This window comes from Electrophorus electricus, chromosome 23 (assembly GCF_041902795.1).
Source record: "Electrophorus electricus isolate QZ-2024a chromosome 23, ASM4190279v1, whole genome shotgun sequence".
Taxonomy (NCBI): Eukaryota; Metazoa; Chordata; class Actinopteri; order Gymnotiformes; family Gymnotidae; genus Electrophorus; species Electrophorus electricus.
In genome coordinates, this window is record NC_137519.1 from 4,898,021 (window position 1) to 4,921,377 (window position 23,357).

The 23,357-nt window shown below is 42.0% G+C and overlaps 2 protein-coding genes across 5 annotated transcripts; both read right to left on the reverse strand.

Moving 5' to 3' along the window:
* Window positions 1-2: 2 nt before the first annotated feature.
* dpp4 (dipeptidyl-peptidase 4) lies at window positions 3-12,668 on the reverse strand. Of its 2 annotated transcripts, XM_027023407.3 has the most exons (26): window positions 12,513-12,667; window positions 12,168-12,252; window positions 10,412-10,504; window positions 9,471-9,565; window positions 9,071-9,145; window positions 8,925-8,977; window positions 8,607-8,676; window positions 6,891-7,011; window positions 6,397-6,551; window positions 5,941-6,038; window positions 5,628-5,757; window positions 5,312-5,350; window positions 5,109-5,207; window positions 4,755-4,825; window positions 4,553-4,606; window positions 4,102-4,229; window positions 3,669-3,719; window positions 3,271-3,369; window positions 3,118-3,187; window positions 2,645-2,839; window positions 1,950-2,004; window positions 1,751-1,850; window positions 1,493-1,551; window positions 1,241-1,313; window positions 547-620; window positions 3-367 (listed from the first exon to the last, which is right to left on the reverse strand). In XM_027023407.3, exons 1-26 carry the CDS (start codon window positions 12,513-12,515, stop codon window positions 275-277), a joined length of 2,238 nt encoding a protein of 745 aa, XP_026879208.2. In that variant the 5' UTR covers window positions 12,516-12,667; the 3' UTR covers window positions 3-274. The 2 variants fall into 2 exon arrangements, 1 of the variants encoding a protein (XP_026879208.2); XR_014119629.1 differs by lacking the exons at window positions 3-367; window positions 1,751-1,850; window positions 1,950-2,004 and having other exon boundaries at window positions 553-620; window positions 12,513-12,668.
* A 4,864-nt stretch (window positions 12,669-17,532) lies between these two features.
* On the reverse strand, window positions 17,533-20,807 carry mettl21a (methyltransferase 21A, HSPA lysine). Of its 3 annotated transcripts, XM_035521071.1 has the most exons (4): window positions 20,739-20,807; window positions 20,373-20,543; window positions 19,868-19,979; window positions 17,533-19,520 (listed from the first exon to the last, which is right to left on the reverse strand). In XM_035521071.1, exons 2-4 carry the CDS (start codon window positions 20,517-20,519, stop codon window positions 19,123-19,125), a joined length of 657 nt encoding a protein of 218 aa, XP_035376964.1. In that variant the 5' UTR covers window positions 20,520-20,543; window positions 20,739-20,807; the 3' UTR covers window positions 17,533-19,122. The 3 variants fall into 3 exon arrangements, with proteins under 3 accessions (XP_035376964.1, XP_026879218.2, XP_035376965.1); XM_027023417.2 differs by having other exon boundaries at window positions 20,373-20,787; XM_035521072.2 differs by lacking the exon at window positions 20,739-20,807 and having other exon boundaries at window positions 20,339-20,511.
* Window positions 20,808-23,357: the final 2,550 nt, after the last annotated feature.

The following is a 23,357-nucleotide window of genomic DNA, read 5'->3' on the forward strand; positions in this document are numbered from 1 at the left end:
GGTTTGAATTTGTTACAATACTTTGGCTTTATAAAATGATAATTTTCACTACACATGTAGGATATACAGCACAATATATTACTTTTCCCTGAAATTTCCTTTGATGGAGAAGAATTTATAATGGATTTAATAGCGATCAGATAAACTGTTGCGGAATATCCTGTGATGATGGGGATGATGTCTGGTGACTACAGGAACATTTCGTAAAAGCAGTTCTTCCAGACGTTACTCAAGAAGCCTCAGCCAATGACAGCGCACCGCTGTGAGGAACATCTCAGGCAAAACAGTCCTTCAGGAAATGACTCAAATGAGTATAAACATGCTGATTGGCTGATCCTCCAAGACCATGGTCTTTATCAGTGTACCACTGGGGTGGGGGGGAGAAAGAAAGAAAGTGTACGTAATGGAATAAGTCATAAACTACTACAGTAGCTGCTGCTCCATATAACCATTGTCTTGTCAAAGTAAAATTCTCCTGTAAAGATGCAAATGTCCAGCCAACGCTGGCGACAAGATCCCTGTTCACCCTCCCCTCCCCTTGTTTACCATGGAATCGAAGTCAATTTGCTGATCAACAAGGGCTTTGGAGATCTGGGCAGCCTGCTGGAAGTGGACGTTATCTGAAAACAATATTAAAATTAAACCCTTTCATGAGCCTGGCTGACCATGTTGCTTCTTATGAGCAGGACAGACTGCAGTGTGTGCTTCAGACTATGGCCAAACACTTGAGGCATGAAGAGATGTATAGTATAGCTAGACCTTTTAAGCATTCAATAATTTAAGTATTAATTATCCAAGAGTAAAGCAGGAGTAGAAACACACTGATTAAAGAATGTGGCTGACAGACTGATGGTGCAAGAATGGAGTGTTTTGGGGGGTGGGGGCGATGAAAGAGTGAGATATGAGACAAAAAAAAAAAAAAAACCACACGTATACAAACATCTCTGGCTATTTGCAAGTGTATACACATATTAATCTGTATACTGAGAAATAAGTGACAAAAGAATTAAGTGTGTGCGCATGCACACTCAGATATACGCACTTACTGTTTGCTCACTCGGACAGAGGCACAAAGCATGCATGTGCACGTACACATATGCATAACCATGCATGTACATATGCATGTGTGTTTGTACGCACGCACGCAAGTGAGCAACAGTGTGTGTGCATGTGTGTGTGTGTATGTGCTTGTGCTCATAAGAAAGTGTTTGCATTGGAGCATTTAGAAAAGAAGCCTCACCATCTGCTGTGCCATGAACCAGCAGGTACTGAACAGATTTGAAGTTTTTTGCTCTGCTCGTCACTGTGGAATTCTGTGGAGATTACAACACTTCAAACACTGTGTATAGCTTCCAAAACAGTACACCCAATCAATCAGAGAAATTATCTCTGATGTGACAGGATTTTTGGGAAACTCTGAGGTTTGACTCATTTTCTCGTTCTTTTCGTACACAACACAGGAACAGGCATAATACAGTTTTAGCTAACTTACGTCGTACAAGGCCTGGTTTTCTGATGGAGTCAGCATGTAACGCTCAGTGTAAATAGAATCTGCCAAAAAAAGATACAGCCATATAAACAAACAGGCAAGCAAATGTAGGGACTATAAATAGAGGTTGCTGTGTCATTTTTAGCCATAAAACAATAAATAAATGAATAAATGTGCACACCAAAACAATTTGATATGTATGCGTTTCATGAAAAAACACAGTCTGATGGGCTATACAGGTGCTTTTGAACTTGTCCATACCATAATATTCCCACTTGGACACCGGGGCAACAGCCATGCCACATTTGAAAACCCCGCTGCCTGCTCCCAGAACCATTGAAGTGACATAACCACCATAGGACTAAAATACAGATATACAAGTAGTCACACCATTACTATAAATTAACTTAATCCATGTGTGTACAGGATTAAATAAAATAATGTATTTAAGTGGACTTACCCAACCCCAAATTGCAATTTTATTTTTATCGATATAGCCCAAATCAATTAAATGTCTGCAACCAAAGAAAAACAATGTAAAATACTTTGATAATGTTTCCCATAAACCCAAAATTGCCTTTTGTGATATTTTTCATTGTATGTTATTGCACTTGTTAATATTTAAATCATTTATAATTTGTAAAGTTCTGCTGCACTGCATTTTCATGTCGAATATTTAGCACCATGATAACCCAGTAAACCAACTGTTCATTGTACTGTACCTTAATAATGAACTTTAATTGCACTGCACTGAACTGCAAGGAAAGGAATGGACTTGAATCCATGTGTGTACTGCTTCTAACCAGCTCAATATTTCTCTGCAATCAGCCGTAACCATATGCAGGACTGAACCTTTTAACGCTTGCCACTTTATGACTGGGGTGATGTAATACAGCCAATTTAAACACCAAACCATTTCGTATGCAAACACTGGGATTCAGAAACACTCAGTAAAAGTGAAGTTAGGAAAAGCCCAGCGCCATACGGTTTAATACCTCCCCGTCCTCATCCCAGCCTGGTCAAGTCACGTTTTAGCGGATGCGTTGAAAATACAGTTAAATGACCGAAACCCAGGCCCAGCTGTACTGAAACTCTCAAGTCTCAATGTGAACGGTTTCCTAGCTCTTCCTGTGTACATGTGGTGGGCGGAGTTACCTGGCCGCTGTGATCTGGTCCTCCACCTCGTAGGTGCCCAGGTGTCGGTAGATGGCGTGCATTATGTCGTCTCCCTGGAAGCCACTCCCTCTGCCATCGAAGCTGGCCACAATGATGTTCTCCGTGCTGGCTAGGTACGTGGACCAGCTGGTCTGGAAGCGGAAGTCCGACTTCTGGCTACACGGCCCGGCGTAGCTGTCGAAGATGGATCGACCCGTTCGAGCCGATCGGAACGTAATGGTGGCACTGTGCCAAGCTAGTTTGGGTCGTGCCAAATTGAGTCTAGTCTATTTACAATGGCACTGACTAACTAGTTTTACTTGGAGTTTAGCACAGAAATTATCAATGACCTTCAAATTAAAAACTTGGGTCACACTATAGTTAATTTCCTTTAAACAAACCTGCTGTGAAAGTGTTTCCTAAGAGTGAAAACATACGCAATCATGGGGGAAAGGAATGCAAAAACTCCTTACACGTCAATGAGCAGCGGATACTTTTTCGACTTGTCCAAGTTTGGAGGAAGAGTCATCTGGTACCACAGCTCTGAGAAAGAAGACAGCTTAGGTTGGGTGACAACAGAACTCTACACAGCAACGACACATCAGAAGTTACTCTCCCACCCTCACCAAACTCGCCGATCTTCAGCGTGCCATGTGTGACCGTGGGCATGGCAATACCCTGAAGAATGGAATCCAGGTTTGTGTTGTCCTCGAGAACTCGGACCTCTGGAAAAAAGAAACTGCTTACTTGTTCTTCTCTCAGGATGTACACTTTTAGATCTGGATTTATGGATGTAATGTGCTGCTGTCTTCCCAAGATTCATTCTAAGATGATATGAAACCTTTTAACAATACAATTGTTTATTTAATTTTTTACTTTTGTTTAGAGAGCATAAACCTGAGTTAAATTTCAACTTGCTGGCTAAAGTAGCTCAACTTTACCCAAAATCATTTAACGGTCTCTATCCCTGGCAGAGGAGTCCTGAGTGCTATGCAGTGTGTCTGCCGTTTGGCTGTCACCGTACCTGAACCAGCGCCCCGGCTGTCTCTCAGAGTGTACAAAGGAAGTCCTGGGCCTGCGTAGACAAGCCAAGCGGTAAACAAATAGGAAGTGAGAGATGGCAGTAAACATTAATTATGAATATTTTTACAAATAAATGTACAGAGAAGGTTGTACATGCATATATGGCCCATTCACATTACATGAACCACCAGTTTGCTTAAACTTTTGGATAGAATTGCATTATTAAAATATAAGGTCTATACACCCAAGAGCAGCTGACAAAAAAAAAAGTTTCATATTCCATTATTTTATAGGTCAAATTTCATCAAGTCATTAATCATATAAATAAGTACTAAAGCTGTGATGTAAATTTTGTGGCTATAATTATTTGGGTTTGGTTGTAGGTCTGTGACAGATAAACCTGTATGGTGGATGGACGTGTATGAAGGAAGCACCTGAACAGCCCATCCTGTAGTAGGTGCCATCATGGCTGAAGTAGGCAGAGTTATATTTACACCTGTCCTCCATCAGGGTACAGGTGAGACAGACTCGCTGAGAATAATTACTGCCTTCAATAGAGATTCTGCAAGAGGATGGGGAGAGCACGCGCACACACACACACACACACAGCTGTAACAGTGCACTCAATATAACATCATCATAAAATGTTTAATTTCAGTTTCATTTAAAACATTTATTTTCAAAAGCTGGGGATGCTGGGGATTATGTAATGCCTGTAGAAGAGGGTTGGGTTCAGATCTGTTCAGGGTGAGAGAAATTAAGTATTCAAAGAATGTGTTATGTTTGGATCTCACTAGCTGAACAGGCTGTGTTGAAAGAAGCTCTGCTCTGGGATGGGCACAATCAGACAGTCTATTAACAAGTGTGTCTGAGTGAAAAACTCACTTGTAAACGTTCCTTTGCCCTGGCTGGCCATTGTGCTCGTTACTCTCATAATATCTATCAATCAGAGATCAAAAGTGAACATAAACAAACCATAAGACAGAGAAATCATAGATCGATACTGAAAATTATGAGGGAGAAGGGAAAATAAGTCATTTGAGTGGTGTGGCATGCCATCCCCTGCCAGGACATTACATGAACTTACACAGCATCTTTGGTGACCTTGAGGATGTTGGTGACCTCCCATTTTCCTGAAGTTATGGGGGTGGCAGTGTCCTGAAACAAAGGGGCAGCATTTAATACCTACTGGGTGGGCTTTGCACTGGGGAACATGGTGAAGGAGTTGTGTGTGTGTGTGCGCTCCTCTCTGCTCTTTTTATGCCTTTATTGGTAACTGTGGTCATTTTATTTCAGAAGATTTATTCCATTGGGCAGAGCCATTGAGTTCCCTTTGTTTTTATTTATGAAAAGTCGCTACTAGAAATGGCACCCAGCACACCTCAGTGAAGGTTTAGAGAATAATCAGTGCTTTAGATGTATTTCACTCAAAGTGACTCACCTCACTGATGTGATGAAGATGTTTGAAGCCCTTTGCGTCGCTCATGATGAGGTAATAGCTGGAGCCGTCCGGCCTAAAGACGGGCTCAATCGGGGAGAACTGCAACACAAAGACGTAGAAAACATCTTTAAAAAGCTTAACAGATCAGTACACGGTTATCCTCAGTGTTGCGGTGAAAAACGGACGGATGGCTTTTTACATACCCGGCCAACCCAACCTGTTTGGCTCATCAAATTCCGTTCCTGAAAAATACACAAATAGGTAAATAAAAATGAACATAAGGATAAACCAGCTGTGAAGTGGAACAGCAGCTCTAAGGACTACTAACACAAATACGTAATGGTACTAAATGAAAGGACACAAGGGACCAGTTAGTCCAATTAAAATTAGCCCATGCTAACTAAATCCCTTTAGATTTCCGTCCAATTTCCTCGTTTAAAGTCTGGAAACCTGCCTGTCCTCAGCAATGCCCACTGCTGAAGGCCAACGCTACAAGAGATGTAAATCAAGTGCACGTACTATGGTTTCCCTCCAGGTGGCACCCTCCAGTTCATACATTTGTAGAATCACATAGCTTTGAGTCCGATTTTGCCACTGAACTGCGATTCTTTCATCTGTCACCCAGGTTACCGTGCTCAGGTAGTGGTCTCTAGGGCAAATAACAAGGACAAAACTCGGACTGGGCCTGGTCATGGATTCAATTGCAGAGTGTGGAATTATGCCGTTATGGGCACTGGGCTTGGCCTGTTTGCGAAAATCCCCGTTGTTTCAGTAAACATGATATTAATCAAAATCATAGTTTGTAAAATGTGGTGTGTCCTGGTCATATTACCGGGCTCTGAGAGCACTTGGCACCACAACCTCTGTAATGTTGGACACATTTGCAGTGTCAACCACAAGGAGGCGCACTGTTGGGTTTGGTGTTCCCGACTGAATACGAACACACACACACACACACACACACACACACACAGCTGTAAATTACAAGTTTAACATATCTCTATCATTTCTAAAATATCAGCTCATAGCACAGCTATTGTCTGAAGAACTGGAAGCTTTATGGACAATGAACATTGCAATATCTGGTCAGGCCAGGAGATCAATTTCATTAAGGATTAAGAAATGTCATTTTAGATTATGAATCTACAATAAAATATTACAATGAATGTCAGTTGTAAGTTGAATCTGTGCTCACCAGTTGAACTGGCTGAGCTGAGTTCCTTTAAATGGGCTGAAGCCAGTTTACTCTCGTCAGTAGTGACCTACTAGCTGAGGTGACGGCTCTTACCTTGGGGTATGGGATATAGATGGTTTCAGGGTACTGGCCCTCCCCGTACCACGGGTACTCGATGGTGTGGACATTGGTATCATTAAACTTTGCGAAGGCCAGGTACTTGCCCGTTGGAGACCACCATAAAGCATAATTTGAGGAAAACATCTCCTCTGCAGGGCAAACAGTGAGGACTGTTATGAAAAAAATCCACCTTTACATCTATATTCTGTTTAGGCCATTCAGTCAGTAATGTGAGAAGTGCTAGTCTGCCATCTTTACTACTCCGTATGTATGGTCTCGCTGCGTCTGTTCTCCTAAAGAGGCTTTCTTTTTCCCCTCCGACATTCACATTACACCTGCCTCAGGCTCCGTAGAAGGTGTAAAGGGGACAGATAGTGTATCCTCATGGCTGGATTAAGAGTTGTAGCTATATGTTGATGATCCACCCACCCACACACCCACACACAGTAAAACAGAAATCGTAAGTATAAAAATAAACCAGTGCTTACCCTCATACACCCAGTCAGGGATCCCATTCAGGATCACATTCATTTGCCCATCCGTGGTAACCTGTTGCAGTGGTGAGTTGGGACTAGCCTTCACGTAAACGTTATACTTCCACACAAACGCCTGGGGCAGAGAAATAAGAATCACACCAGGACACTGAATTGCACACGGAAACAACTGCACACCAAAGGGAACATTTGCATTGAAATCCCACACATAGTTGTGTGCGGCTCTGACCGTGCATTCGAAGAGCACCCTAGCGGCAGAATAAGAAGGTGCATTGGGACTCACTGCGGTCATGTGAAGCACAACTTCACAGCCCATCACAACGTATGTGAACAGTGCACCTGTGATAAAGTGCCCTTAAGGAGTCTGTTGTAAATATACAAGATGTGTATATCTAGCAGTAGAACAATTAGCCACAGCATTTGGGTGGCACTTACTACTTTGAAGACTCATTTGGCCCAAATGATTGATTAAATATGTCTGCAACTGGTTCTTGACATTTCCTATTGGTTTGTGCAGGATATTTGAACTTGAAATGACAGTTTAAGAACTGTCCAGAATGCATTTAAGAGACCTACAAATGCAAGAAGTATTATTGTATACAACAACAATGCACTCAGTTTGACTGAGGCGATGGTTTTGAATGGGCCTCAGTAAAAAGCAGGTGAGTTTAACCCTCTGAAAGATAGTTGATTGATTGAAACCTTTATTGTGCTGAGGGGACTTGGTCTTGCACAAAAATATCCACATTAAACAGTAAAACAGTAAAAAAGAACAATAAATAAAAAGCCAATATCTAAAAACATTAAAATATAAATGACAAAGGACTCAACTGTTTAGAACTATAATTTTAAAAAGGGCATAAACTATTCAAAAACTGAAAGCTCCTCGGCGCAAATGATGCGATAGCTCGTCGTGTTTGTGTTTTCAAAACACAGGGTTTCACGAGGAACCCTGTGAAAGCTGGGTAACATGATCGTCCAGTATCCTCACAGCAAAGGTTGATGGGTTACTGCTCTGAGAGTTGGGAAATGCTTTTCACATTAAAACCACTTCTTTATTTTACTATTCATTTTTAACACCTTGTCCAACATATTCATATTCTGGACCGACTTCCCCAGCAACCTCAGTATTGTTTTATCTACATTAAAACTTTTATTTCCTTAAAAAATAAAGCCGTCGCTGTGCTTTAGTGCATCTTGCCAGTGCATTAGCAGACCGGGTGAGTTTGGAGTTGGTAATATTGCCCAAATCCTTACACTCCTCTACAGTCCCAATATCTTTACCTCGTAATGCAACAGGCTGCAGGGAAGCCCCTTTTCTAAAATGCAGTCCCCATTTCTTTCCATTCATGGAAGTGGCCCACCTCAGTCCTGTAACCCAGTTCATTGTCTGTTAAAAGACCCAATAAGGCAGCATCATGTGCAAACTTAATTAGTGAGCAATTAACATGGGGACTGACACAATCATTAGTCTATAAAACAAACAATAATGCTGATAGAACACAACCTGGTGGCCATGCCCGTGTTTGTCATTATTCCTGCTGACTGACTTTGACCCGCTCTCACTGCTGTCTGCCTGGTAAAAAAAAAAAAATCTGGATCTATTGTACTGGGATCTGGTTTACACCCATAATTCTCTCAATAGTTAATAGTTTTCAGCAAATTTAGCATGACCAGCAGGGATATGGTTAGTTGAATGGTGATGCTCACCAGTTTGTGACCAGTTGGAGACCAGGCCAAGTACTGGATTTCCTGTGGGATATCTGCAGTGATAAAACTCCTGAGAAAAATGCAAAGGGCATTTATTATATCAGAACATCCCATAACATTATTTCATAATATCATCACTTCATAACAATAAATTATTATTAAAACATTGTTACGTTTTATCTACATATTCTTCTTATGCATTTTTGACATGCTAAATTAGAAGATCGGTCTTGCACGTCTGCTGACGAGTAGGATCATGAATAATGCTGATCATCGATTGGACGGATGTGAGCGCGAGGCTCAGCAGCGTGCACGCACCCAGTCTCCTGGTTATAGATAGAGTAGGAAGCAGTGAAGGAGTGTCTCCAGATCTGAACGGCAGACAGGGAACAGCGTTTGTGTAAGCGCGAGTGTCTGACAGCTAAAGGAAGGACTAATCGCTGGAACACTTGCCAGTGCCTTACCTTTGAGTAGTTGCTCAGGAAGCAGACAAACTGTCGATCTGCTGACACCATGTAGTCAAAGGCCTCCACCTGGTCCTGTGATCAAAAGAGGAACGTAGGAGTAAAAGGATACACAAACGCGCGCACACACACGGAGTCTCACATCACTGTCCTGTGGGGAGTTTCCAATAACAAGCAAATTACTGTAGCTGTATACTGTTATGGCTACACAGCAATTTTATCTGTAACCTTAACAACCAAGTAACGTTCGTTTTGCTTTTAATATTTTTTTGTTGATAAAAAACAGGGTGGAGGGTGAGGATGGTAAATCTAGGGACAAGATAAATGTCCCCACAAAGAGCTAAATACATGCCTATGTTTTTTGCGGCAAACCACACAGATTTTATTTGTGATATCTTACAAATGTTTGGCGGCTCAGAAACTCCTGCCCCTTCTCAGAAGACACATTGAAGAGTAAAACCGCTCCCTCCTGCGTCTTATGTAGGTACTCGCCATCTGTGCAACAAACCACACCAACACCATGACGAGCCGGCACAACACCAGCGTCACCTCACCCCTGCACATGTACAGAGTTCATTCTCAAAGCAGAGAACATCTCAGGGCTACCTACATGTTGGGTTTAGGTCACTTTCTTCATCCCAAAATGCTAATGTCCAGTTTTCCAAAAACATCGTAAGGTTATCACAGGCTTTCTCTACCAAGACATGTGGATCTCTGCTCTGTGATGCTTCCAGTGGGCTCAGCCCAGAGACCACAGGAAAACTGCTTAGTCATTGTAATAATGGCACAGTGAAGAGGGTTAACATGCTAAGTTGGGCTAAACTACATGCTGGTAATCTAAAATGTAAGTAAACCAAACAAGCTGGCTCTTATGGAGTTCAAATTGTACGGGGGGGGGGGGGGGGGGGAGTTTCCTCAAGAGCATCTGATACTTCTCTAACAAGCCGATTAGGAGAAGCCATACAACCATCAGGACTGCCGAGAATTTAAAAAAAACAAAGCACCCTGACTCAGACATTAACCCTCTTAGACTCCAAGGGTCTGCCCGTGGGTCTGTTCATAACTTTAATGCACTTACTGTAGTTACATTACATTTACAGTATTTGGCAAAAGCTCTTATCCAGAATGACTTACATGTTTATCACTATGGCGACGCATGCGCTCCCTGAGAAACCCATTGCCCTGGTTGCTAGAACCTTCTGCTACCTGCTCTACTCTCAAAGTGTCTAAGAATTCACTATGCGTAATTAGTATGTGGATCTAGGTCAAATATAAAAGCAACTGTGTGATACTGCAGTATTAAAGTGCGGAGGGGGTGTTGGGAAGAATGGACTGTCTCACCAGAGAGCCACAACAGGTTGTAGGATCTGGCCTTGATGCTGCTGTTGAAATAGTCCTGAAGGGTAAACGTTCTCCGGGAATCCACCTTCTTCTCTAGAATCACATACATGCACACGTTAGCTATGGTATACAACTGTAAAAACAAAACACAAAAAAAAAGCACTTTATGCACTGATGTTTTCTGTGGATATTGTGGAGGGGAGAGAACGACACAGAAAGACCACCATTTCCATTTACAGAAAATAAAGCTGGCCTAGTTATGGAGTTTTCTTCTTTTTTGGGGGGGGGGTTTACATTAATTTAATATAAATAAATAATATACACAATATAAATAAATAATATACACAAATGTGCCATTAAAACTATTATTTAATTATATTCGTAGTATATAAGTTTTTATATTTACACAATCACTCACAGGAACATGAAAAACGGAAATTAAAACTCTTTCAGCCATCAACTCTAGGACCGCGGAGTCCAGCTAATACATTCCTTATGACTGGCTGAACTCAGTATGCCGTCAGATCCAATTACGTTTTGTAAGAATTAATTTAAAGACTGTTTACCAGCAAGACGTTCTTAGGACAATGCGCTTGGTATTTTGGTTTCATTATGGTCACTGAGACGGCAGAAATGATGATCCTAACTGGTGGGGCGTGCCAGGCTTGGAGAAAGGATTAATCTCGTCTGCCTCCCTGTACGGCTAGAGCCCCAGCATGGTAAAATACTTATGCTTCTTTTGCTTTGCTATGTGGGAGCGTCAGAATGACCTCGATCAGAAGTAACAGAGTTAGGAGTCAGGGTGGATTCAAATGCTTGTCTCACATGTGCATCTAATAGTTCAAGCGCAAGTACGCGATGATGTTTTTAGCACCTGTTGTATAAGGTTTTTCCGCTTCTCGGAGTAATTCTGGGCAGCTTTTCCTAGCCCTCGTTAAGACTGCCATCCGAAACTTTTTTTCCCCCCACACACGCGTTCTTGATACACTGCAACTACTGAATGTCTTTCTTAAAAAAAAACAACTCGCTGTAGGTTGACGGGTGTAAGTGACGGTTTGAATCCCAAAGTTTATTTTACGCCAGCGCGCAGGGTCACTGAAATGTGCCATTTTATTTATTAATTTGGATACCTAATGATTTCAACTCAATTGCCACATATTTTGACCAAAACAAACATACCTAGTAAGTAATATACGTTTTTGATTGTTTTTTGTTTGGCATTTGACTGTGATAACGTCTTAGTACATGTAAGCTATACTTACCTACCAACCTTATCGATAGTTTTCCAAAGGCTATACACACAATAAGATCACATAAGATAATAAAGTTATGGGCCTGCTATGAGTGAACTCGTGCGGTGTTAATCTTCACTCAGCGTTGTTAAGAGTTAATTTAACACGGGTGATTTCATTGTGATCGACGGCATCACACGGGTCAAGGTTCAAAGTTCACGGATGTGCGGATAAATCATTCTGAAAACGAGATTAGACTATTGCTATGGAAACAGTGAGTTAATCACCACGCCTCATTTTTGGCAACTTTAGGACCTTCGTCATACAAATCAAACCGCGCGCACTAAAACTGTGCAACAATGGCCAGTGTAAATTCTTTCAATAAAACACTAAAAGAAGTTATATGCGACTGCACTAATTCGACCTTCAATGGAGTAGTAGCCTACTTGTTTGGAAAACCACATATAAAAACCCGTCTTCCCGTTACGTTGTTACAGGTATGTCAGACAAGTATTAACACCTACCATTAAGAAATAAGGCCGTCGGAACAGCTATTAAGGTAATCACCACAGCCAGCCCCGCCACCCCGAGGAGTATCTTCGTGACATTCTGAAACGTGGAGGAAATGTAAAAACTGCGTTAAATCATGTGAAATTATGAGGCAAAAACCAGGTACATGTTGCGCACAGCGCTGGACAGCATAGCTGCACACTGTCCTCTATTGTGGCTCGCGCTGAAATAACCTTGTCCCGTTATTTTTATTAAGTCGCGTGTTCGCCGCTCAACTGTCCGAAACTTCAGTCGTACGCACGTAGGCCACAAAGAGAAAAGCGGCGCGTAAATCACGTTAAAAAGCCGTTTGGACTGACCATTCTCGGATGCGAGGGGACGTTCCTCCTGCAGAATTACGTCTTTTGAGTGCAAATCGAGCGACTTTGTTCCTCTTCGCTGATTCTGCTGAACGTTAAAAAAGGGAAGTGAAGAGCGAATGAATTTTTTGTGTTAAATATTAGCTCGGCTTCGGCTGTAAAGAAGGATAATGACAGATTAAAGTTCGTGTAAAAACGTGCACTCGTCACTGACAGACACGCTGCGGGCAACGGAATGTATATACAATCTGCAAACACGAAACGTGACTTCATCTATTACATTTTCTGCAACATTCATGAGGCATATGAATCAGCCACTTTTTCTAAATTTTGGAAGGAAGTGAGATTTGCAAATAAAGTATTTCATTGTAAGGTATTGTGGTAAGAAAAAAAATTTAAGAAAAACCTTTGCTGCATCATGTTTGTGTGTGCCCCAGGTATGCCAGGGATTTCCATAGACGGTTTTAACTTATTACACTGGTCATATTAATAGTGATTCCAAACCATAAGGATTTGGAGGAGGTCGATAAAACAGTTTAGCCGTCATTCATTTCGTGTTTCGTCAAGGCTGAGCCTGCTGGCTGCCCGATTATCCATGACCATCAAATAAGCATGAATGTGTCAGAATTCACATGTGTATTATGATTATTTTTGCTGAAAAAAATAAAATAATGCGAAAGTAACCTGTTCGGAAACTTTTAGCTTGTTTAACTTATACCTGGTTTGGTAATGTTAGTCATCCTGAGGTAAATATTGGCTAGAGCAAGCTGTTTAGCATTAACCAGATATTCCTTATACGTACAAAATATAGGGTTAGATACAGTCCAGTACCTTGCTAGCCACATAACACAAAACACAACGCCTTAACAAGGCCTCATCAAGATTCAAATTGAGCGTATCCCTGGATGAAGGCGTTAATTAACTGCGTTAATTAACCTGGGCAACATCATCATGTGTAGGCAATACAGGTGTAGTGGAATGCAGCCAGGGTCTAGATAGAAATGCATTTCTTCCCTTTAGTTTTTTGCAAAACCGCGTAGAATAGACTACGTAGACCTGTTTTTTGACAGAAGCATCAGTGCAGTCGATGACGCCTGCTTCTTTATTGTTTCAAGGCACTCGTTTCCGTTAAGCCCACACGTCAGAAAATCCCCTAAAAGTTGCGCGCAGGCGCAGTAGCCAAGGCTGGTTGGCACCGTGAAACGATCGCACGTAAGTTTGCACGTAAATTCACAGGCGAAGATAAGATTAAAAAGAAAAGAAAAGGAGAAAGAATTTGCGGACACCTTCAAGGTCTATTTCTTTGCATAATAATAAAAAAAAATCACAAAAGCAGTAAAAGACGTAAATTAATTCTAAATGTCTGAAATTGAGCCATATTTACAGTTTTCTTAAAGTTATATGCTGCCATTCATTAATACATAAATTTATGCTGTTAGGTTTACAGTGTATGTTAACACTAAATGCATTTGGAATAAAGTATTAAAGTCATTACATTTATACCAACTCAAATACATTTATGTAAATCATTTCGAGTAAAATTAAAATCGAGTAAATATTCAAGTAAAGGTGAAACATGTAAGATAATCCACTAATTTGGGCCAGTCTAACTTTACTCAATAGACTATCACGAAAACAAACAAAGACAACAACAAAAAAATAAAGATTGTTCAAGATTTCATGTTACTTTCCCGTGTTATCAGATGCAGCTCACAATATTTATGGTAGGTTGTTTCGAAAAATGATGCCAAGTGTTTCCCCAGACTTTTACTTTAATGTGTTATTATAATGTATTCATTGGCTGAGTTGCCAAGTTTTTATTCTGTTGCCGACTGTGCCGTACCACTGCCCCGTAATGTTTCCTGGACATCCATTCATCGTTGCGCTTTACAGCAGTCAAATAGGTTTGTTTTACGCAATGCGATCAAACCAAGCACCAGTGTGAGAACCAACATCAGTGTCTGGGTATTTGAACTTTGAACTGAAAACCAGCTCTTTTATAGTCGCTATCATAGGTTGCTTTTCAGTTCAAATTCTATTTCGGACTAGATTTCCTAAATTTCACACTCGTTACCTCTCGAACAGTCAGAACTGTGTGAATTTTGCGATTGCAAATTTAGGAAATCTAGTCTAAAATAAAATGGCGTGTAGTTGTGTGGCTCGGATACCGTGCGCGCAGTCTCCGGAGATTCTGTGTATACATTATAAAAAGCGCTCCTGAGACTGCAGATGCTTGTCTCTTTCTCGCCGCTTTGATCTTTATGGGCTTCCCCATGACTTGTCTTAAGGGAAAGGGTGACCCTCCCCCCAGTCTTTAGAAAGGATACATAACTAAGTAAAAGCATCTCAAAATTAACAAATTTATAAAGTCCGTTTTCAGGCAGTAAAAATAAGCTTTATATGTATTTTCAGTAGGACACTTGGACTAGCTGAGTTATTGCATAGCTAACCTCTTCTGATACTACATTTCTGTGAGAGACGTTCTCACACCCCTCTGAACAACAATGTGCTGTCATTTCCCTCTTGGCTACAGCACAGTTTATGTTACAGTCTTTTATATCAATGGAAAGAGCATGTCCAGTGATCATTAGCCCATATGCTGCACTGTATGAACTGTTCTGTTCTTATAAGTGCCAGCATGTGGGTGTGGCCTCTGCTAGCACTGGGACTGAACTGTGAGTATCCAGTGTGTACACTCATTGTGGTGCATTGTGATATTAGAGGTATTCGCAAGACACATCCAGCTCATGTGTTCTCCATTAGGAAGTCCCACAGCAAAGGCAACAGAGTATGGGGAACAGGGACATGACGTCTGCTTAATTTTGTCCCCCCACCCCTGTAGAGTTTTGCTCAAGCCCTAATCAAACCCACCCAAGCTGGGGAATCGAGGTCTTCACCATCATGTGAGTATCAGATGCAGGGGTGGTTCCAGCTAAACTCTGGAAACACCCCTGCAAGACGCAGGATCTCAAGGGCTAGAACAGGGATCACAGCTCTGGTATTTCTCCTGGTCACACACACACTCCAGGGCTGCGACTGTGTAATGCTACTCAAATGCTTCTCCATCAAGTAAAAATGAACTGATGGCCCTAGTCATGTGTTTATTTAGGGGCCCACAGAATGCTTCTCTCAAAAGACTGTCTGACATAACACAAGCTATTATGAATCACTGTGGTGTGTAAAAAAAAAAAAAAAGATTTTTTTTTTTTTTTTTAAGTTAGTGCAAATATGATCATGTCACATTGTCTGGTTTATGTCTGTCTTGTCCAGTCAAATGACTGGTTAGCTGCAACATAACTGGATGGATGTGGAGTCAGCCGGTCATGGCTGGATAGTTCTAGTTTGATGCAGCTTTGAATCTTTCCTATGGTTTCCTCTGCTATGTTTTCCTTAGACAGAACATTATGCCTAACAGGACGTTACTACTGGCTAGGGGGTGAAAAAAGATAATTGACATGCAGAAAAATAAAACGTGGAATACCATGAAGCCAAACTGTCTACAACTAGAGTGTGTAAAAGTCACACTTATGATCTAGCCCAGTGTGTATGGGTCATCATCAAAAAAAAAAAAACAAGCATGGACATGATCTGTGGCTGCATTTAAGCGTTTGGCAAAAGGTAGAGAACAAAACAAGAAAAAGGGTTAGCCACTGGTAAAGGAAAAAAGGGCTCAAGTCACACTGTCCTGTCCCCTGCCAGTTCAGCCAGCTCGCAGAAGCTAACGTCAAGGTGAGATCATGTACAGATGTTATTGGACTGTGCAGCTCAACGTGGCTTTTGAAAGTCAGCCAACAGTGGAAAACAGACAACTAAAAGCCCACTAAAAGCTAAACAAATAGAATACCGTCTCTTTAATGACCGAGCCCAGACCGAATAAACAGATCCATCTTCTCCAAAGCAGACTTCCTCTGCAAACACACTCTCACACAGAGAGCTGTCTAATGCATTATGGTATACAACGCATAAAAGTAAAATGTTATCAGCCCACCCGCCTGCATGTGTTCCGATGAAGCATCACACAGGTGCCATTTCAAACACCTTATGTACTTCATTGAGTTCCTAGCAGCGACAGGGTGAACGATTTTTTACCGTCAGGTCTCATGCGGGTGTCATGCCTCTTATCTGGAGTTTCGGGTGCACAAATGGCTTCTCATTGCCAAAGAACAAATCATTACTTGGAATACCACTCTTCCTTTTTAATTTTAAAGTGATTTCCCCTGACACTTAAACAGTCCTTGAACAGTTAAAGGCATGCTGCACTTTGAGTTGCTTTCATGTTCAGCAGATTGCTGCAACCAATTCATAAGCAAGTGGCTGAAATGGTTAGCTGAGGCGATTATGGTTTTGGCGCCACGCGTGAGGAGCAGGAGTGTGATGGACAGGGCATCTTTGGTGGTACGCTGTACTCAGGGTCAGATACCTGCAGCGCTTAATCCAAACATCACCGACAGTCTGTAACCCCCCCCGCTTATTACCCACCACATTCAGCTGGACCTGCTCGTGAGCACTGCATAACATTTAGACAGTGTTCCTCTGTGAAGAGCAGATGTGTTCTGTTCATACCACCCCTGCATGGAAAAGGCTGCAATTTGCTATGGGACACCGTCCCTCAACAGTCAAGGGTATGACTACATCTGCAATGTTATATGTTAGCTGATATCGCCATAGTAACCCTCGCAGTGCTGATACTGCAGATGGCTGCCATGTTTGTGCAAACATGCCTGGTTACAACATTTTTTATTGGCTGCTGCGAGCATCCTGACCTGTCTGGTGCTGCATCTAAAAATCACATACCATTACTAAATTACTGCCGTTTCATGAGTACGTAATGTTAGCACATGAGCAAAGATACTGGGCACATTTTGGACAACTACTAACTAAATCAACATGCCACACATGTGGTGTGACCTCACTCATGTGAAATGACAAGTTGTCAGAAAGTGTGAACAGTGAACTTGTCACCTAGTATTTGGCACAGTAGCATGCAGTTTTGGATGAAGGCACAGACATTCCAGAGAAGTGATCTGTGGGCATTTTAATTCACAATGTAGTAAAGTATAATTTACTTTACAATACTGTAGGCCAATCTTCCCTAAATATGGATTTCACATATAACCCAACAGCATCGTTACTGAGAATCATTTCGGAGAGTGACTGAGGAGCTGGGCCACATTCTTTCACTAGTTGAATGGCTATAAGAAAATGACAGACGCGTTTGAGACTCACTTGCTCATCGCGGTCCTCTGTCTGAAAAGGAGTGCCCTGTTCCACACGGTTCAGAGATTCCCCTGCTCAAGTGCTCCTGCCCCAACTCATCAGCTGATTATTAGATTCAGCTGGTGTGTTAGTGGGGATATCACACCGGGCCAGACTTCAGTCCTCCTGATCCAGACTGGACCGGGCCAGACCTGGACTGCCACTGCAGCAGGCCCAAGTAGGATAGATATTCAGGCACGGCCTTGAACAGATGGGTTAAAAATCATGCTGACTTTCTCTGGCATCAGTTGTAGGAAACCCCCAAAATGCTCTACTACATGAGCATAAATGGCATGACCTGATAGACACATGGGTTCAGGGTGTGTGTAGAAAGAAAACATTTAAGTCTTGGCTCCTATTAACTATTGGAAATGCACAAATGGTGACTTCTTTGCATTAAAGTTAGTACATATGAGCAGACAGTGACCAAACGAGAAAGGGATCAATTTAACTCAACAGAGCCCTTGTGTAGTAACCCTGCATGTAGCGATTCTACATACAACTTATGTCTCATCAAAGAGAGTGACGTAGGATCAGAATTTTAAGATTAAATAAAAATCAAAACCTTGTCCGATCCTTTAACAGAACTCCAGTAGACATGTTTTTCCCCCTAGTGCCTTGCAGGAGTTAGAGCCAACCATTTTCAAATGTTAATAAAGACCTTGATGAGATTAGGTTTTAAACAGAGAGAATGAGACCTGGGGTTCTGCAAGCACGTCTATGAACCTCAGACTGCAGCAGTAAAGCATAACACAGGGTAATGGTCAGTGATGTCTTAAAAGGCTGCCCGCTACTGTCTGGGTGAGAGCCGGTCCAACAGTTTTCTTTTCTCACTTCTGACATTTGGGAATCTGGTGGTGAACCAGAATACAAAACCACACGCGCACAAGAATTGAGAGCTTTGACTGCTAAAAATGCTGCAGCATGCCTGCTGAGACCTTCCACTCTGTACAGGCGTTTCAAACCCAGCCCACTACACCCGATTCACACCACTACTGCATTCAGATCTTGATTAGCTACAGCAGGTGTGACAGATGTGGGTTGGCAGGTGAAAACAGCAAAAAGGCAAAACCCCAGGAGCGCTGGTGACTATAATAATAATGAACAGTTTTAACACAACACCGATTTAGACACAGTCTATGGTTAACAATCATACTGCAAAGATTTAAAGGATCAAAGATCAGTGTATCAAGGCCAGGCAACATTTGCACTTAGCAAACTATTTCAAGTGTCATTGTAGATATTCACGGGGCAAATAAACGAACAAACAAAAAAACACCTTGTTACCATTATATCAACTAGACCGTGTGGGCTCCTAAATTTGATTTTCTAATAGAGCGCATCATTCTGAGCCTCACAGCTCAGTCTTCCCCTTGAGCCTCACAGCCCTGTAGATGTGAATGTCCCTCTGCTCATTGTAGTGCACCTCCTGCACGGAGAAGAGACTCTCCAGGAGACGCAGGAAGCGCTTGTCTCGCTCATAGCGGATGCGGCACGACAGCAGAAGCTCCGACTCCATTGAGCTCAGGTGCTCCAGGGTCCGGAGGAGAGCAGGGAACGTCTCCTCCAGGTAAATGATGTCGGCCCCGAGGATGAGATCGTAGCCGCCCGAGGGATAGTGCTCTAGCCCCTCGCCCCAGGTGAGCTCAGATACCTGCACTGCTCCTTGCAGGTCTGAAGGAATGTTTTCTTTCACATTGTCCCTGAGTAACTCTAGCGCAGGTTTCCTGTCTGTGATTGTAACATTGCCTCCTGAAGAGTGTAAAAAGTTATACATTAGTACTAAACGTCAGAACAATATTTACATAATTTTTTTTAAAGTGTATATACATTATTATATATATGTGTGTGTCTATATAGACACACACACACACTTAATTGAAGGGCTGTACAAGTGTGTACAAGGGCATACAATTACTTCAAAAAGGCCTATAGTGTCAATGGTTCTGAGTTAATTAGTGTTTCTTGTTTTTCCTCTTTTTGTGTGGCTTTTATCAATTTACTTACATTTTAACTGTCTTATCCTAAAATCATTATGGGTTAACAGGATGAATAATCTTATTCCTTAAAAAAAAATCTTAATTAGAACCAGAACCAACCAAGCAGGGTGGCCACAATGCCCACAAGTCCAGTGCCTGCCCCCAGCTCAATGGCTGTCCTCCCCTTCAGATTGACAGGAGCCAGCTCCAGGTACATGCACAGCACTACTGCCTGTGAAATGAAGAAGTTATGTACTACTGGGGAAAATGGGTTGTGGATAAATGTAGATAGAGACTAAGGGGTAAAAAGATGTAGCATAATACTGATTTACTAGTGTACATGTTTTAGCCTGACTGTAGCAAATTAACATTTTTCAAGTCTAGTTCTATCAGATGTGTTTAAACCAGGTCAGTTCATGTTGGGGCGACATTATGTCCGGGAAAACTGTTACATAAAACTTCACTCAGGGTGTTTTATAAACGGTAACTTAATAAATGTAAAGCTTAATAAACGACGGTCTACTCAGTCTTAAATCCACGCGTTTGGCCACTCTGTTAGCACCTGTCCCCTAAACCGTTGGTGTGTCTTACTCGAGCCCAAATGTCTGCCATGTGAGGGACGCACCGCGTCCCAGATGACCCCCGCGACACCAAGGCCACTCCAGTCCTGAGCTAGTCGGAGTCTGTGGTCCGCAAACTCGAACTCGGCAGAAGACTTGTGAAGTTTAGACAGACCAGGCACTAAATTCTCATCGTACGGTACCAACGCCATGCTGACCAGAAAAGCATTCAGCCCCTAGGAAAAAAAACCCTAAGATAACCTACCGAGCCGCTTAGGAAATCACCAAGCACATCGTTTTATGACTTCTTACAATACGCTGACGTTTGTGATGTTGCGACTTAATTACAAGAGATCTGCTTAAAGTAGCTTTGTTACCAAAGCATAAATATACGCTATTATTTTCAGGGTTTTATCTTCACACATACGTACACGAGAAAACACTGTCCTGTTTTATTCCACGCTGCTTTTCTGGTAGTTTGGATACTCACAGGGGCGCCATCTAGTGACGTGGAGTTCGCTCTTCATCTGTTGTGTCAAAATGATTCGTGGTTTCGAAACATTTGACAAGCCTTCTCTTTAGTGACACCTACTGGCCATTTGTCATCTTGGTCATTCCGATTATAAAGTTCTTGGTTCCGTACATTTTATTCTGCTCACTTTAGTCATTGTTAAAAATAATTGAACAAAAATTAGAAAGAAATTGTCCATTTTCAAGTGTATAAGAATACTGACTGGGTTGGGAATACAGAAAGGACAACCATACCATCTTTATTTTTCATAATTTTTATTTAAGAAAAAGTTTGGTCTGCAGGGGCCTCAGGACCTCCCCGACCTTAGATAAAATACGATCACAGTAAACTGACAAACACAGATTCTTTTTTACAAGTGTATAGAGATCTTTTTCTGATGGTTTTCCAGTGGCTCTTCAGGAAATACACACGCGCACACACACACACATCATGTACATATATATATATATATATATATATATATATATATATATATATATATATAAATATATAAATGTGCAGTCTTCAGAATTAGTTAAAGAGAATAGCTGGTCTTGTCCATTACTGCAGGTTAACATTAATAAGCATTACTGAGGCACCCTCCAAAGAATGTCTAACAGTCACACAAAAAACCCCACATTTTTTATAAACCTTTCAATAGTGATTATTATTCACCCCACCTTCTTTCACATATTGGTGTTTGCATCCCCCGCCATTATATCCAAACCATACACAAGTCAATATATGCAAACTTGTATTTAATAGCCACACCAGTTGGAATGTAGCAGGGTACCTGCATATCATGTACTGGTGGCATTGCTATACCTTGATAAGCAACAAACTTCTGAGATGATACTGATTTCTCAACTACTCTCACAACTAGACCTCTGATACACGAAATAACAATACCCATATAATGCAAGCAAGGCCATCCCTACCACTACACTAAAAAAGACACTTAGAATTTTAAGTTTCCATTTTCCAAACATTCAAATAAACCATCCAGTAATACTGTTATCAATACCAGAGTTCTTGGCTAAGTCATTGAGTAATGACTCTAACTTGGACAATGCTCTTGTATTAGAACCACCAGGTGCAGTATTATTTGGAATAAATGTACAACATGACTCACCAAACATAACACAAACACAACCGCTTTCTGTCATCAGCATATCCAAAGCCACAGTTTTACCAAGTCATTAATGAGGAGGCTTGTAATTGTTCAGCCACAGCTGACAGCATCATGGGTGTAATGAATAAATCTTTGTTGATTTATAATAAATATAGTTAATACAGTCAACATTCTTATTAAATGGTAACCCACCAAAATAAGGAAGATTCAAAAACCTGCTTAAATCTGATTTCTAGCCTTAAATTCATCTGGTTCATAGAAGCCCCAATGCCATCCATGTATACCTCATCATCAAAGTTACCTAATACTGCAGAAAGAATGGTGTTTTATTGTTCAATAAACTTTGATGGGATGACATATTTTTCATGGTTTTAATAAAGTGAGAGCTACCTCTATATAGTAAACACTAGAATGGACAAGGTTTACATTTATTACAGTCAGTAGAATTAAACGAAGAGGTCATATCTGTCACAGGACGGGGCGCTCCAAGAGCAGTGGAGCAGAGGAGGACCGTTCAGGGAAGTAGCACACCCAGAACCGAGGCGGACATGCACCCCCACGTGTCCGTTGAGGCCGGGGACACATCTACAGCTCCTGCGGGATTAGCACGCGCTGCAGCACAGCGCCTTATGACGGTGTGGAGTGGCGTTATTCTTTGTGTATATTTGTGCCTTTTGTGTGTGTTTAGGCGCATCACGTTGCGGGGAGAGCGCCGGACTTACTCGAGAGAGGCAGGCACTCTGCCTTTCTCCCTGGCTGGAAGGTGTCCCAGGTGGGAGGCTCCTGCCCCACTTTGTGCTGGGTGGACACTGGGCATAGCCATTCTCTGTGTGTATGGCAGCCTGGAGTGTGGCATCCCAGAAGGGGAAGCGTTGGGAGTGCATCCCTTGGGAGGGGTCATCATCGGGGAATGCCTCCCCCCATATTATGAGGAGTGTACCGGACTGCCCTGAGACAAGCAGGGATTCTGCCATCCTCCCTACGCTCAAGATTTCTTCTGGGCTTTCGGTTCCTAGCCCGCCTCCTGTTGGGTGGGCACCAGGCAAAGCCGCACAGTGTCTAGATATGTGTACACGGCAGCCTGGGGCAGGAGCTGTGCCCCTTGGGAGGGGGTTCTGTCTCTGCACAGTTCCCCCCAAGTCACATGGTATGGCCTGCCACGTGCAGGGGGTTCACTCTTGTTTGTAGCCACACCCCCGTGATGGCACACACCTGCACGGGGTTTAAGGTTTAGTGTTAGTCAGTCTATTTAAACCCTCGTCAGTGCGTGCCTCAGTGTTGGTCATTGTCAATGTTCATGTCGATGTCGTTTGCTTACGTCTGTTAGTGTTAGTTGTTAAACGCCACTGTTGGTGTTTAAACTGTTTGTGTTCATGTTCACCATTGTTACTGTGTGTGTGCCGCTGT